At 37.0% G+C, this 15,639-nt stretch overlaps 1 protein-coding gene across 3 annotated transcripts in view; it reads left to right on the top strand.

The window, feature by feature from the left end:
* The window catches only part of LOC108232275 (CUB and sushi domain-containing protein 3), a 291,392-nt gene that overhangs the window by 36,604 nt on the left and 239,149 nt on the right, over nucleotides 1-15,639 (top strand). For all 3 annotated transcript variants that reach the window (XM_017409915.3, XM_017409916.3, XM_017409917.3), the window contains exon 3: nucleotides 11,652-11,764. In XM_017409915.3, the coding sequence (XP_017265404.1) occupies nucleotides 11,652-11,764 (113 nt within the window). The remainder of the gene's footprint in view (nucleotides 1-11,651; nucleotides 11,765-15,639) is intronic.

The raw sequence follows: 15,639 nt of genomic DNA, 5'->3' as shown, positions 1-15,639 counted from the left end.
TCTAAACAACATTATAAAATCATTTAATAATAATAATAAAAATCAGATTATAAGATTATAACTTTATAGGGGGAGGTGACTACATTAATTTTGAAAAGAGGAATGCTTCGTTTAAAGTCTAAGTTTTCAAAAAAAACTAATCTAGCAAAATTTTTGCACAGTTTTGGGGATGGTAATAATGGTTTCGACACGATTTGGCAATAATGTGTGTGTGTGTTACTGTCTGTCTGTTCTGTTCTGTAGCCAAATATCTTGTGAACCAGTGGATGAATTTTAATGAAACATCTACGGTTGATTAACTTTTGAAGTCCAATTTAAGATGGCCGCTACAGCCAGCTGATCCTTGAAAACACAAACATAACTAGAACACAGTTAGTTTTAAAGATGTTGAGGAAAAATTTCATCTGGCAGTAGTTGAGTCATTCATGACACATACTCCAAGTTCAAACGGATCGCGCAAAATTTCCCGATATCCCCTGAAATTGTGCAGAAAGATCTTTTCAAGATTTATGTTTTTTGATTTCTCAGCGTAGGAGTTTGAATCGGTTACAATTCAAAGAGCTGCGATACAAATATAAAACAATTATTGATGCATCCGTAAACACGCTTCAGACAAATTCCTGAGTGGAGAATCTGTCGGACCTAAAAGAAACAGAACATTTTGCTCTGCACTGCAGTAGAAAACACTTTTCTGTGATATTTTTTTGTGTTGAACTTTCTCTAAAAAATAACTCTCAAAGTATTTGGTCGAATGTAGACTGTTGTAAGAATTAAACGTAAAAAAAAATAAAATCGGCAAATATAGTGCAATTCCTATACATTCCTCATAATTTTATTTGTTTACCTTTTTCTAAAATCCATTGTTATAAAATGTTTTTTTAAATGGTGGATTAATAAAATTTCAACAATTAAATGAGAAATTATCTGAAATTTCATGAACTTTGACACATTCCAATAAAAACACAGCAAAAAGTGTTTCACTTCGCTATAACGTTTGATACGTTAGTAAAGCTCTTAAAACTGCGTGTAAATCAATTAGAAATAATAAAAAAACACTTTCAGTCTTAAAAAAGTTCATCACACGAGAGTAAAGAAACAGTCCATCCTTTTCTAAAATACAAGTGTGGCACATATGAACTTAATATTCACTCTAGATTTCATGATTATTACAGTACAGACAGTGTAAAACTGTTGTATTCTAATGTTGCTCTGTGCTCGCTGGATGATGAAGATGAGGATGATTCTACAGCCTCTGCTGTTTTATTGACAAGGACTTTTATATTTCCTCTGAACCTGAGTTGAACAGCTTTCAGCTGCTTAAACACAGACTTAACAGACTTTAACTGAGTAATAATCATGCTTTGGAAACGTTTTGCCTAAACAGGTGTAGTTTTATTATCTGATTCCACACACACAGCTGGAATGTCTAACAAAGTCCCGTCCCGCTTCTCGTGACGGGTTTTCATGTGGAAGTGTTGAGTGAAGCGACGGCGGCGCTCTCCGTCGGTTTTATTCAGATTGTTCATCGTGCTGTCCCAGTCATTTACGTTCTGACAAAACTTACAGATAAGTTGTTGTTTCTGAATGCAGCAAAGCTGTGACTACCCTCCCCTCCCCCCAGCTGCTCATCTCTCACACACAGGAGGCAGCGGTGGGAAGAAGCTGCAGCTCACTCGGGAGGCAAGATGCTCCCAAAGCGGAATATGGCAGGATATTTTTTAATTATGATCATTTTTGTTAATTACGCTGATTTGTGATTGTTTGGAGCCAAAATCAAAACTACAAATTTGATTAATTGCACAGCCCTAATTGTATGTCTTAATCAGTGTGTGTACACACCATGAACTGTCCTGACTCTGCACTCTGCAACAAGATGTTAATAATGTTAAATGCTAATTGATTTTTGACATTTTTAAACTGATTCAGAATTATTCGTCTCCGCATCGTGATGCATCAAAGTAAGGACTATAACCTCCACTCCTAGTGATCTATGTCTAAAACTCGGGCATGAAAGGTACCGGCAATATGCATTGCTTCAAGGAACATTAGATTTTTATTATTAAATGTCTTTTGAAATGTCTCTGTGACTGATCATAGTGAGAGCCTTTAGTTTTTTTTTGTCTAAAAGTTCAGAATAGCCAGCACAACAAATGGATTAGTTCTCAGCTAAGTGGTAAAAACATTGAATGGATGGTGATGATTCATCTTTTAGACCCGGTTCCATCAGTAGTCATGCGTTTTACAGGTCAAGGCTATTAAAAGAAAAAAAAAAAAACTGCTATAAAACCAAACTGTGCTGAGTAATGTAACAACCAGCTGGACAATTATTACACCGTTTGCACTCACTTTAAAATTTTTCGAGCTTCATAAACTCTAGGCTTCACTGTTCGTTCTTTTATCTGCGTTTTCTTTGGGGTTTTTAGAGCCTAACATTAAGTACTGTTCATTATATGAACTAATTCTAAACATTAAGTAGAATTTATTTTTGTTTGGGTAAATTGTGAGTTTAATTAGGTGTAGAAAATGGAAATTTCCTACCTTTGGCTCAAAAAGAAGACAGACAATCCCATGTTAGTTTTTATTTCTGTCAGGATCTAAAACACTGCTGATGTAGATCTTTATTTCTTAATTTCCTCCAGCAGTTAAATAAAGTACAGTTACTAGAAAAGAACAGCAATTTCCTCCTCAGGTGCAGCAAATGCAGCGTGATTCGAAGACCGAGCTGGGAGGAAATAAAGATAGGAGGCCAGGCCTGATTTCTTTTACTTTGAGCTGGAACAATGACAGATACAGTTCTTCCATTCAAACCTGAAGGAGATATTTTCAGACCCAGGGGGCCCAAAACTAAAATACACGGTACATATATATATATATTTTTTTTCAGGGTTTTAGAGTCATAGTAACTTCGGGCACTTAACTGTATTCTCTCAAGCATAGCAAAGTGTTTCAATTATTTACTTAGTTCCCATATTCTCCCTAAATTAACTAGGTTTTCATTAACAGTAAAGGAAATGTGTTCTTCGTATACCTTAAAAGTAAAAGTAATTTAACTTAAAAAAAGACAAGTTTTGATTTATTTTTGGAAAATTCCAGTATTTAAGGATGGTTTTAAAATGACTGGCGGAAATCACAAATTAAACCCATAAAAAGGCTTTGAACACACCCAGGAAATACAGTCAAAAAATTGCTAGTTTGTGGAGGCCCACATTTCCTCTGGACGTTAAGAAATTATTTACTTGTTGAATAAAACAAAGGTTTTATGATGCCATAGAAAGTCTGGAATGCTCTGCAGGGTGCGTGTTTTCAGGACTTTGTGAGGAGAACATCTGAAGATTTATCACAGGATGTAACCCCCCCTGGGTAGTCTGAAAAGCCGAAAGACCAGAAACTGGTAAAAAAAAAAAGAAAAAAGAAAATCCAACACAGTACAAAGCAGACTTTTGAGTAGTAGTTTTATAGACTGATAAACAAACTTTGATCAGGAATATTGGAGGGAGAGGGTAAGAGAAAAAGCCGAACATCTCATGTGAGAAACGGTGGCACTTCTGTATCGGCTCGGGCTTGTATGACTGCCAAGGTTGCTGGCACACTTCTGGCATTTATTGACTTACTGCTGAGGTATAAGGATCAATGAAGAGGTGTGTAGAAACATTCTGCGGACTCAAATTCAGCCAAATGCATCAAAGCGAGGGTAGACATCGTTTTATCACGTACTGTATCAAGGCTGCAACCTTAAACCTTTGAAACAAAGCCAACAGTTGTTTTCTTAGACAGTGAAGAGATATAATATTTTGTCACATGATCTCAGCTGAAAACAACACAACTGTGTCTACAAATCTGGTTATTTTTCTAGCTTTTTGACACAGAAGTAAAGTCTTAGAAGAGCTTTAGGCTCTTGTAATTAGAATGTCTTTAAATACTAAAGAAATATGTGATTTTACTCCTACTTCAGCATCTATAGTCTTAAGTTAATTGAATCAGGCTCAGTGAGTCTTGTCTTTGATAAAAGTAGTAAGTTTAAGAGATTTTCTGAAATGAATCGGGGATTAGGGATTGTGAAACTTGACTTATCAGGTCTTATCATGTTTAGTCTAGATCATTTATCAAAGTAAGAAGGTTGTATAACTTCACTGCTGTTTACATAGATTTTTTTAAAATATACTTTTTAACAATTACCCAGGTTTTCTGTAGATCTGTTCATCTTGCTTTCCGGACCACAATTTTTCTAAAACATGAATCTCTCCTAAAATTTGGTGCTGGTGTCCAGTTGAACTAAAATTTGATTTTATCATAATTTGATGGTTACTTTGAGCACTAATAAATTTTTTTCTACTAAAACCCACGAGGTCTGTACTGCCTTTAGTCAAATACACAACTAGTGACACAAATTTGAACTGATCACAGCAAAACTGTGCCGATTGGGTATTTCATTTGCAAATACTTTGTCGCAACAATGATGCTTGAAATTGCCATGGCTTCAGCTTTTAGTTAGATTTAATGTACTGTAAATGCAATCCTGTGAAGTTTAGAGTGGACAAAAATGGATGTAACCCATCAATTGGACAGGTTAGTGGAGGTATGTCAGTTGCCTTGTATTCCTCTGAAGCTGAATCCTAATTCGCCCTTTCCTTTTAACCCTGTTTTACACATTCTTACATTTTAGCATAAACAGCAAAAAAACATTGTATTTTTCAGTGAAAAATATTTTTTGTAATAAGTATTGTAGTTCAGTGTATTACATGTACGTGTGTGTGTGTATGTATGTGTGTGTATATATATATATATATATATATATATATATGTATGTGTGTGTGTGGGCCTTTTACATAAAGGCATATTGGTGGTATTCAGGTGGTGGTGTCCTATTTTGTAGAGGAATACTTAATCACTGTTCCTTGTGACTTCAGAGCACTAAGGGGTAGGGTCAGGCCTTTCACTAGGAGTCAGGAGGTGTTTCAGTTTTATTTTATTTATTAAAAATGAGAAGCTTATATCATAATTAGAATGGCATTTTCCTGTAGCCCTCTGCATTGTATTTAGGTACATCCCTTTTGCTTCAATTGGCATTCATTTTCCAGGTCGCTGCCGCCCATTCAAACAACTCAGATTTTTAAAAAAACAATTTGTAAATATATTGAATATTCAACTTTTTTATTGCAGTTTATAAAAACAAAATGCCAACAATTTGGGTTTTTATTCAATTGAAGCTGTTTCAGTCTAAAATGCTTAAATGTATTAATAATTTCCTGATTTTTGTTTTTCAAATCTTTGTTTTTAGGATTTCACCATAATAAGAAGCAGACTTTATTTTGTAACTGTGTGCTTCCAACAATAAAAAAGGTGAGCACCTTACTTTAAATGGTAACTTGTCAAGATCAGTTGAAACACTCCCTTACCCTCTTTGTCACCTCTTCTTCTTTTCTGTTACTTGAGGAGAATGTGGCAAAAAGAAGATGTGGTGGGAGACGAAGCGATAAAAAGAGGCAAAGCAACAGGAACTGTGAATCAGCAGGAGATTAAAAACAAACAAACAAACAAAAAAAACGGGAAAAGTTACATTTAATAAACAGCCCTGTGCCATGTGAAACAGACAAAGTGAAGGAAAGCTTGGAGGGAGAGACAGATGGAGGCAGACAGACAGAGAGTTGGACAAATTGAGCTACATCATTTTCATCTTTCTCTTCTTTTTCTCAATGGCACGCTGCTTCCCTGACACACTAATCAGGTGGCGGGAATGTCTGACAGCTGCCTTCAGGGCTGATGTAGTGTGTTCAGGTGGAAGTAACGGCTGCATCTGTCCAGCCAATTATTGGCCCTCTGTTCCCGGGCACATACAGTCATTCTTCTGCCACTGTTGTTGCTGTGATTCATAAACAGGGGACGCTGTAGCTGCTCAGGCAGCTGGTGTCTCTAAACCCTCGCTGACATTTCTGGTCGACTTGGAAACCAATACAGATGCACGACACCTGGTTTCTATCCAAGCCACACTTTGTTGTGTTTCATAATTTCTGCTCCTGGAGCCGCGCACAATTTAATATTTAATTTCACTCAAGGCACGCGGGTGTGACCTTGTTTGGCTGCTGAGGCACCTGCTTTCATCACATGTCAAGGAAAAATAATGTTGCTGTTTTTCTAGGGATATTAAATGACCTGCCTTTCTCCACATTACACACTACTTTGCAAATTATTTTCATGCATTTAACAAAACACTTTACTGTCAGAAGAAACTCTGGTCTTTAGTCAACCTTACCTAGATGTTGCCAGGAGCATCGCCTGCTGCAGAGAGGCGATGGCAGGTGATAATGTTTTTGCCCATGTTGGTGTGAGCTTCTGTGTCTGGCTGTTACCTAAATATCTCATTACTAACTGGACAAATTGTAAAGAAACTTGCAGAAAGTAATTGTTGTATTTGCAGTTATAACTGATTACTTTTTTGAGTCAAGATGGCTGATATTAAAAAAAGGTAAAAATGACTAAATCAATTTGACAGATTTTATTCATCATGGTAGTAGTAGCAGAGATTCATTAATGAAACAGTTCTGTAATACTGCAGAAAACTGCTCATCGTGCTATTTTTAGGTTTGACCAAAACGTTTACAGCTCTGACTTTCATGCCAGAGTTTGTTAAAAGAAACGACAGTGTGTGATATGCATTTTTTTCAAGGATTCCTAGGCCTCTAATTTATAAATGTTTTACTCAGATTTACCCTCAACCTTTGAGTTTAAACCTTATTTTGACCTTAAAAAGCACCACGTTGAATATTAGAGGTTTATAAATGCCTTTTAAAAAAGATTAACAGTCCTGTCACTTCACACCACATTTCAGTGATTTGAATTAAAATAAAATTTAGCTCAAATTCAGCTCCCACGTATCTTTAACACATCAGAAATGTGGGGTCTAAAACTGCTATGATGGGCTTATTAAAAGACTCTCAAAGGTATTGCAGTATATGAAAAAAAAAATTGTTAATTCTTGTGCCATTTTATCTGGACCGTATTGCCTTAAAGTGCTGCGGTTTTACTTTTTTTACTTTTATGATGGAAATGAAAGTTCTTTTGTGATTCACGCCCTCCTCCCAAGGTGAGATATTATTTAATGTCTTTGTTGAATCTCAAGTAGAAGTGTGATTTTTTATTTTTTTTATTTTTTATTATTTTATTGCTAGCTTGTGTCTGATGTCCCTGTGCGTAAAAAGACAGCAGTCCTGATGGTGTTTAATTGTTAATGACATTTCCCATTCATTCACCCGATGCTCCTGTTTCCTAAGCAACAGGCTGCAATGAATGCCAAATCATGAAGACGTGTTTTTTTTATGTCAGAGACATGCACAGGTCACAATATCTGCCTTGTCTTTGAAGAAACCACAACAAAGTAAGATATCCCAATGATTTAAAAAGTCTTATGAAATTTAAGCCACAAGCTTTTCATTTTTCAGTGGTTTTAAGAAGCATTTAAGTTACATTTAAGAACATTCAAGTTAATTAACAGAGATGGATTCTTTTTATGTTGACTGATCTCTGGAGTTCCCTTCTTGTTTTTATGCAATGATGAGTCTTTAGCTCAGTTTGAGGTTCAGTCAGGGCTTTTTCTGTGCCACTTTTTCCTTCTCACATATGGCCATGAGAAATTGTCTTTGTTATTTTACATCTCTTTGATTTTGAATGATGAAGACCAAGGCTTCCGTTCATCAGGCCAAATGTACCCTATATACTGCGTGTTGCTGTAACCGTGCATCTGCTCTCCTTTGTCCTTGTCTCTCTGTATCACATGTTGCCATAGCAGCACATATTTTCCCTGTTCTGCACATTTTATCTCCACTGTCAGTGCGGTAAGGCACGATAAGCGGGCAAAACTTCACTTAGTGGACAAACTAATTAGAATCCCAGTTTCGCCTTGTTCTCTGTAGCCATTATGGGGGGGGGGGAGCTTTTTGTGCCCTGCATTGCACTCAAGCTGGTGGGTACTATTTGCGCAAGCATGCACTCTGCCACCACTGATTGTCCTGTTTTTTTCTGTTTCACTCTGCCAACAATTAGTCACCCCCACCTAGGAATCCTCCTCCCCAGACACTGGGTGAGGGGGCACTTTTAAAGAGTTCCCAGCTTGATATCAAACTGTGAATCATTTAAAGTGTAGAACTTCCAGATGAAAAAGGCACTGTGGATTCCTCCTACTTCTGACCTGCTGTTGAAAAAGCTCAGATAGTTAGTTACAAAAAAATCATGCGGAAGACTTGTTTGGTACATGACACAAGCCTTTTCAGTCTTATATCTGTGGCACAAAAACAAGGTTAGATTGAACTAATACGTCCATTTGTGACATTTTCATGTAACTTTTGCTATTCAGTGTTTTTTTCTGGAAGGAGAGATTTAAAAATAAAAAAATCATAGTAGTGTTGAGTGGTATCCGTTTTTATAAACGTTAAGCTTCCCTCAAACATACTGCAGTATAGGGTAATATCGTCTGCCTCAACAAGCTTGTGATGTTTTCTTGTGTTGCCATTTGTAGCTTGTGCTGCTTCCTTCTTCTCTTTAGCCTCTGACGGTCACTGCACTGTCATTGCAAGGGTAATAAAAGTCCTGACATGTTTTGATAGATTTGTCGGATATAATTTACAAGTTCTGCCAGTAGAGACACTTTTAAGTCCGTTGGGCTGTTCTGTAAATTGAGCAGGTTTCATATTTGTAATGGAGCAATCAAGTTGGTAGTCAATATGGCGGAGTCGCTGCTTATTTATTGAAATGCTCTACACTTCCTGCACTCCCCATCTTAAACAATAGGCGTCACTACAAGAAAAAAAAAACATTTACACAGCAAGAATGTCGGAAGATGAGAAGTTTACAAGAAGTACACTTTTTTTTAATATACAAAGATACCTATGTAGTTTGAACTTATCTGTACTGGCTGGGAATAAATTCACAGCAAAGTTTTTAAAGACTGTATTTAATTAAAGAAATGCTGTTTCTACTTTTGGTTTCCCCGCTGTACGTATCATATAACCACATTACTGCACATCCCTAATTCACAGCTTGTCTGAATCAAATCCTTTGTTTTAACTAATCACATCTTAGATATTTTGTTCCTTTTGTTATTTCCAGAAAAGAGAAATTTAGGCTTTTATTTTTGTATTGTATATGTGTATTTAGCAGGGTTTCGGACCTGCACGATGACATTATCGTCCAGACCAGTAGTTCCCAAAGTTGGGGTAGGGGCCCCACTGTGGGTCAAGAAACGCCAAGTGGAGGGGTCTTGAGATTGACAAAAATCTAATTAACTTAAAAAACAATTGCCAAGAGCATATTTAGCTTTAATTGTTACAAAGAGATAAAACATAATGGTCACAAAATTGTTAAAAACAAAATAATGGTTAGCCGTTGTTGTTAAATGTCTTATTAGCAATGTTGTTTTTTTTTTTTTACTTTATTCAGCAATTGTTGGGGTCATCAGTCAGCAACTTTTATTTTGTGGGTTTAAAGGTGAAAAGTTTGTGCTGTGTTTAGATTGTAGCCAGTTGGATTATAGCCTAACCAGATGTCACTGGTTGTAAACATTAATAAGTAAACGGATAAAAAGTGACAAACAGATTGCGTCCTACCCTTTTCCCTTTATTTGTTCGTTGTTTAAAACACACCGTAAAGATTTATCTTGTAAACACAAGCTTGCCTTCACGTTTAATTTAAACCACCGGTGCATTTAAATTAGGTACAACGGTCTTTTGAGTGATCACACATCTTACAAGGTCACATTTAAGTTATGGGTCTTGTGTTTAAAATTGCATCACGACTCACTCCGAGTAGTGTCTTGGCATGCTGCGAGCACCTGTGAAAAAAGGGTAATTATTTACTGCACAGTTCACAGTGCTGTAATTGGAAACTCTATTGAAGCTGTAAATACAGCACCCTCTCCTTTGCTGTCACTGAGAGGGTTTCTTTTTTTACACATTTGGCCCGCTGCGGACATTATTTACCTGGCTTATTGTCAAGTTGAGACTCGGTCTCAAAAGGGCTCCAAAACTAGCAATAAGAAGTAATGGAACGGGAGACAACTACTGGGCGCAAGTTTAGTTCGTGTTCCGCTGCCCGGCTTACAGCAGTGGAAGGTCGATCGAACATCAGCAGCAGCTGCTGAGGAATGGTCAGCCACACATCTTGTTTACGACGTTGTGAAAGTAAATGGATTTGTTTGGATCTGCACCTAATTTGAAATGCAGTAATGAATCAGTCTGTTACAATGTAGCTGTGAGACCTCAAACCCCCTCAAACAATAGGGAGGGTTCCCACTTGGGTTTTTGACTGTATAGTATCCAGTATATTATTACTGGATGAACTGCATCACAATTCTCACAGTAGTCTTGTTTCATTGGACTCACCAATGCTTAACCTCTGTCATCAAGTCTTTGGTATGGTCATTATTTTTCACAAATGCAGCTCTGGTAGTGCATAGCATGCCACTTCCCCACGTGGCTCTTCTGATTTACGTAAACCACACATACACCCACCAGGCCACTTTTTTCAATGCACCTTGTTAACACAAATGGCTAATCAGCCAATCACATGACAGCAAGTCAATACATTTAGGCATTTAGGTGTGGTAAAGACGACTTGCTAAAGTTTAAACTGAACTTAAGTGACTTTGATTGTTTCATGGTTGTTGGTGCCAGACAGGCTGGTCCAACGATTTCAGAAACTGCTGATCTACTGGGATTTTTTACACACAACCATCTGGGTTTACAGCGATTCATCAGAGCAGGCTATGTTTTTCCAACCTTTTGTTGTTCAACTTTGGTGGGCCTGTGCCAATTTTCCTGTTCTTAGCTGACAGGAGCGGCACCTGGTTTGGTCTTCTGCTCCTGTAGCCCATCTGCTTCAAGGCTGGACTTGTTTTGTGTTCAGATGGTATTCTGCAGACCTTTTGTTTGAAATGAGTGGTTATTTGAGCTGCTATTGCCTTTCTATCATCTCATACCAGTCTGCTCATTCTCCTCTGACTTTTGACATAAAGGATTTTTTGTCCACACAAATGCAGCTCAATAGTTGTTTTTTTTTTCATACCATTCTCTGTAAACAAAAATGTTTGTGTATGAAAATCCCAGTAGATCAGCAGTTTCTGAAATACTCGGACCAGATTAACCCATCTGACACCAGCAACCGCACCACATTCAGTCATTTAAATTCTCTTTCTTCCTGAGTTGCTGCCATGTGATTGGCTGATTAGCTGTTTGTTGTAACAAGCAATTGGACAGGTGTATTTAATGAAGTGGCCCGGTGAGTGTATATAACATGTTGGATTTCTGCCCCTCAAGCTGTTAGTTTTTTTTGATTTATTACTCTAAATAAGTTTTAATGTAGTTTTATACAGCAAATGTGATAGTTCTTCAATATGTGTGGAATTTGTAATCTGAAAAATGTGAATGTTTTATCACTTAAACTTTTAATAAAACATGAAAGTTTTCAGTGAACATTATATATATATATATATATATATATATATATATATATATATATATATATATATATATATATATATATATATATATATATATAATATTGCTTGAACTGCAGCTTCATAGTGCAATATTTATTATTGGATGTACATTTGATGTGAGTGACATCAAACATTCAGTACTGAGGTCTCCTTCTCTTATCTGCAGGTTAACAGGATTTACCATCCCCCCGCCTGTTACCAGTTCTGGCTCCATTTTTTCGTTGAGGCTTACCAGTGACTTTGCAGTAAGCGCTCACGGATTTAAGGTAGCTTATGAAGGTAAGAACAGCATCATTTTCTATTCTTCGACTCCTATTGATATAAGAGACAGCCTTTTTTTCATAAAAAGGCAGGTCTTTATAAATGGGTCTTCATTTAGAGGAAAAATCCATCAAGCTGGGGAGGAGAGACCACTTATTCCGAGGAGAGAAAAGTGTGATCACACTTAGTCTACCTGATTACCTCTGGGTCTTCCAGTGCTGAGTTATGGAAACATTAGGTGCTTCAATTAAGCAAATTATTCCCATATTTTCCAAATCAACATCCCTCCCCTCAAAATTCTTGAACCCTATTTGCTACTCCAGAGGTGCATCTTAAATTGCATAGCAGATGGCAATGGGAATTAGTTGAACTAATTGATGTGCCGAGATAACTGTGTAAAAGCAAAGCTGCATGCAGTGGGGAACTGTCTAAATATGAACTATCCCTCTGTGACCATCAGCTCTGCTTTTTGCCTGTCTGCTCTTTCAGGTGCAATCTTTTGCTCTTCCATCATTATTTCTGTTTTTCCTGTTCTTATTTTCTCTACCTATTTTCTTTTCTTCCCTCTTCAATTTATTTTCTTGCTTGCTCTCTCACCTGATCTTTTTCCTTACTTATCAGCAACTTTCTAATCCTGTGTTTTAGTTATTTCTTTTTTTCTTTCTGTTCTAGTTACTTAATCTTCTCCTTCACAAACAGGCTGACCCCACCTTCTCACCTCAATCGCCCTCTTTACATCCCTTTACTCCCTTCTCATCTCCCCTCCTGCCCCAGAACTCGCCAGTCCAAGACCTTTCCCCTTTCCATCTGCCCATTTGTACACTGTCTGCCCCTCCTGAATGGTTTATCTCACACTCCTGTCCAGTTTTATCTCTTTGTTTTCATCTTGACTGTGCTGTCTACTTGATTTTTCATTTATTCCTTGTTTGTCTTTGTAATTCTTGACAAACACATATGCTGATTAGGTGGGTTAGACATTTCAGTACACCATGAGGCATAGATATTTTCTCTTATTTAAATACTGAAGAGTTATAGGGGGAAAAAGAATATTTTCCAGCTTGCTCCATGGCAATTTAGATGAGTTGTTGTGTTGTTGCTTTTAAACAGTGGGAGTCTGATTAAGGCAAAGCTGTGATATGTCATCCATATTCTGTCCCACTCAGCTTCTTAGGTCTATCACTTTTTTAAGTCTGATATGGTAGCACATTTGCCAGATTGCACTATAAATACTAACAAGTAGAAATGCATGTTTTAGTAATTTGCCCTTCTCTTATATATTTTGTATTTTTAACTTTCAAACTGTATTACTTAAGGAAATCAACCAGTAAGGATGCAATATATGCATAGTAATGTTTTCATTAGTGTAGAGCATGAGTGGTTTTAAACGAAGATGATGTCAAAACCACTACATCTTTCTGTTGTACAGTATTTGTGGTTTATGATTTTTTTTTAATGACATGCCAGAGACAACGCAGGGTTTTAACCAGTCATACGTAGCACAAAGTGGCGCTCCCCATCCCATACCTGTTGCTGTGAGTTGTCAGGCAGTTGTGGATGATTGCAGAAGAAGAGGAATTCCACTAAACTTTTGACTTTGTTATAAAAAGACAAAGCCAGCTGTTTGAAATTTTGGCAGAAATAAAAACATAGATTATCCTAACTTGTGAGTCAGAGGAGCGAAAGCTATGTAATTTTTTTGGGGTTTTTTTTTTTTTTAGGGTAATTTTGTTTTTAAACAAATGTTTGCAACACGCTTCAAGAGTTGGCTTCTATTGGTCTAATGAACAACCCGCTGCAGGCTCGCTGTAAATCAGCTAATTAACTAGCTAACATCAGCCTGTCAGGCTCCCAACATTACTTTATAAAGAGCAACACAACAGAAAAGTAATTTTCTGCACAGTAAGCACTTTACTTTAGCACAGTAATTAAATTTATCTGGTGTTTATTCCAGATTTATTAGCTGCAACTGAAGGCTAAAGGGTGATAATGTTTTTGCCTTTCTGTGTGTGTTTGTGTGTGTATGTTCATTTGTCAGTCATGTTAGCAAAATATCTCATGTATCACATTTAAGATTAGCTTAATTAAAAAAATCTGGCATGGAAAACGATGGGTGATATGCATTGTCCTAAGGACTGCTAGGTCTTTAATTTTGTTATAGTCTTCCACCATTATGCACATCTTTTTAAGAAAAAAACTATCACAGTATAGTGTTTTAGTTGAGACAGATGTTAAATTTGATGGCAGTACTTGTGATCAAATATAATTTCAACTTTGATTCTGAAAATATCAACAGCTGACAGATTTAAAATCAGTGACTACAGAAGATAAATTAGCTGACTGTGTGACTGTCAACACACTCATTCCAACAACAACTGATTAAATCTAACTGTTTGATGCTTTTTTATGTTTTTGTTTTCATACTGTGATATTGTAAAACGCCACTATTTTTCCTCCAGGTTATTCTACCATCAGAATTTTATCCTGGTTCATGCCTAGCTTCCCCTTATCTTTGAATAAGCTCTTTATGTCTACAGATTGTGCAGTTTTGCTTCTAGTGATTCAGTGTGTTACATTGACCTGGTTTTCCAGCAACCCAGAGGGGACAAACCAAACCCCAGATCTCAAGTGGGTGTTTTGCCTTTTTCGCTGCCACCATTGTTTGTCCTACATCCATGAAAGTAAATGGTGACACATGGGGATATTTAATCGGTGACAGTCTGCAAATTGTCCTTTTAGATGTTACTAAAACCTTCACATTGCTCCTTTTAAGATGTGTAAGCCCAATTTACAACATTACAACTGAAACACATCTTGTTCCTGGAGGCAATTGAGGCAAGCTGGCGATGCACAGGCATCATGATTGTGTAAAACACATCTTGTTAACAAACATTTGAAACCAAAAATCTGTTTATACCAATAAATTATAAAGTTTTAGTGAAGGAAAATACATACTCTATTATTTTTGCATAATTCTCTACTTCTTTACCAGAGCATTTAAAAGACTGCAATTCTTTGCACTTTCCAATCTGAAACAAATATGAAGTGAGCTCATCCTTGTACTAAAGCATAAATAAACTGATTATTTACTGTTACTCCAATATGGACTCCTTTTTATATCCTGCTGGTCAGCTGCATCTTGCACATGAATATGTATGCGCTGCTCATTTTTATGACGAAAAACGTGTGCTGCTTAAAGACTCTCTGAGATGATTGAATCTCGACAGCAATTGGATTTGATTTTACCTGCATGTGAAGGACGTAGTGAAGGACACGTCCGGACTGAATCTAATTTGTTAACGGTCTGTCAATGTATTGAGAATTTCCGTGAATTGTTTTACTGATTAAAGCCTACTTTCACAGCTCTGTCAAAGGATTCCTGCAATCTTAATGCTTAGGGGATCACGAAAAGGTCAAGCTTCATTTATTAAGAAGCAATTTCAGCAACACATCTAAATAATGGGTACTATTGCTTTCCGAGGGATAGAGATACGCTGCAGGGTGGGGTAAAGCTAACTGCTTATCCTTTTGAAGGTTGTATATTTGCAACAAAAACATGGCAGCCCCTATCTAAAACCTGCCAGGATGCCATTTCAACCTGCCGTTTTTATGGAGGGGTTTCTGAAAGACAGCTGACCCATAAAATGTAATTTCCTTTTTTTCTCCCCCAAATCTTTTCCTTTGTCTGTCTGTGTCACTGCAGATTGTCCACTGAGCCAGAAAAGTATGTTTGCTTGTGCATATATGAGCATGTGTTGTTCACCAGCTGCTCTGTGCTGTGATCTAACATGAGTTCAGTCAGTTCTCTTTTCCCCACCTGCATAAAAACCCCCCTCTCGCTCAGCTCGGCAGCGAGTGAAGCATCTAGCTGGGAAGCCAGACTACACAGGCAGCTC

Source organism: Kryptolebias marmoratus, linkage group LG16 (assembly GCF_001649575.2).
Source record: "Kryptolebias marmoratus isolate JLee-2015 linkage group LG16, ASM164957v2, whole genome shotgun sequence".
NCBI lineage: Eukaryota > Metazoa > Chordata > Actinopteri > Cyprinodontiformes > Rivulidae > Kryptolebias > Kryptolebias marmoratus.
This window is presented reverse-complemented; position numbering and strand designations above follow the sequence as displayed.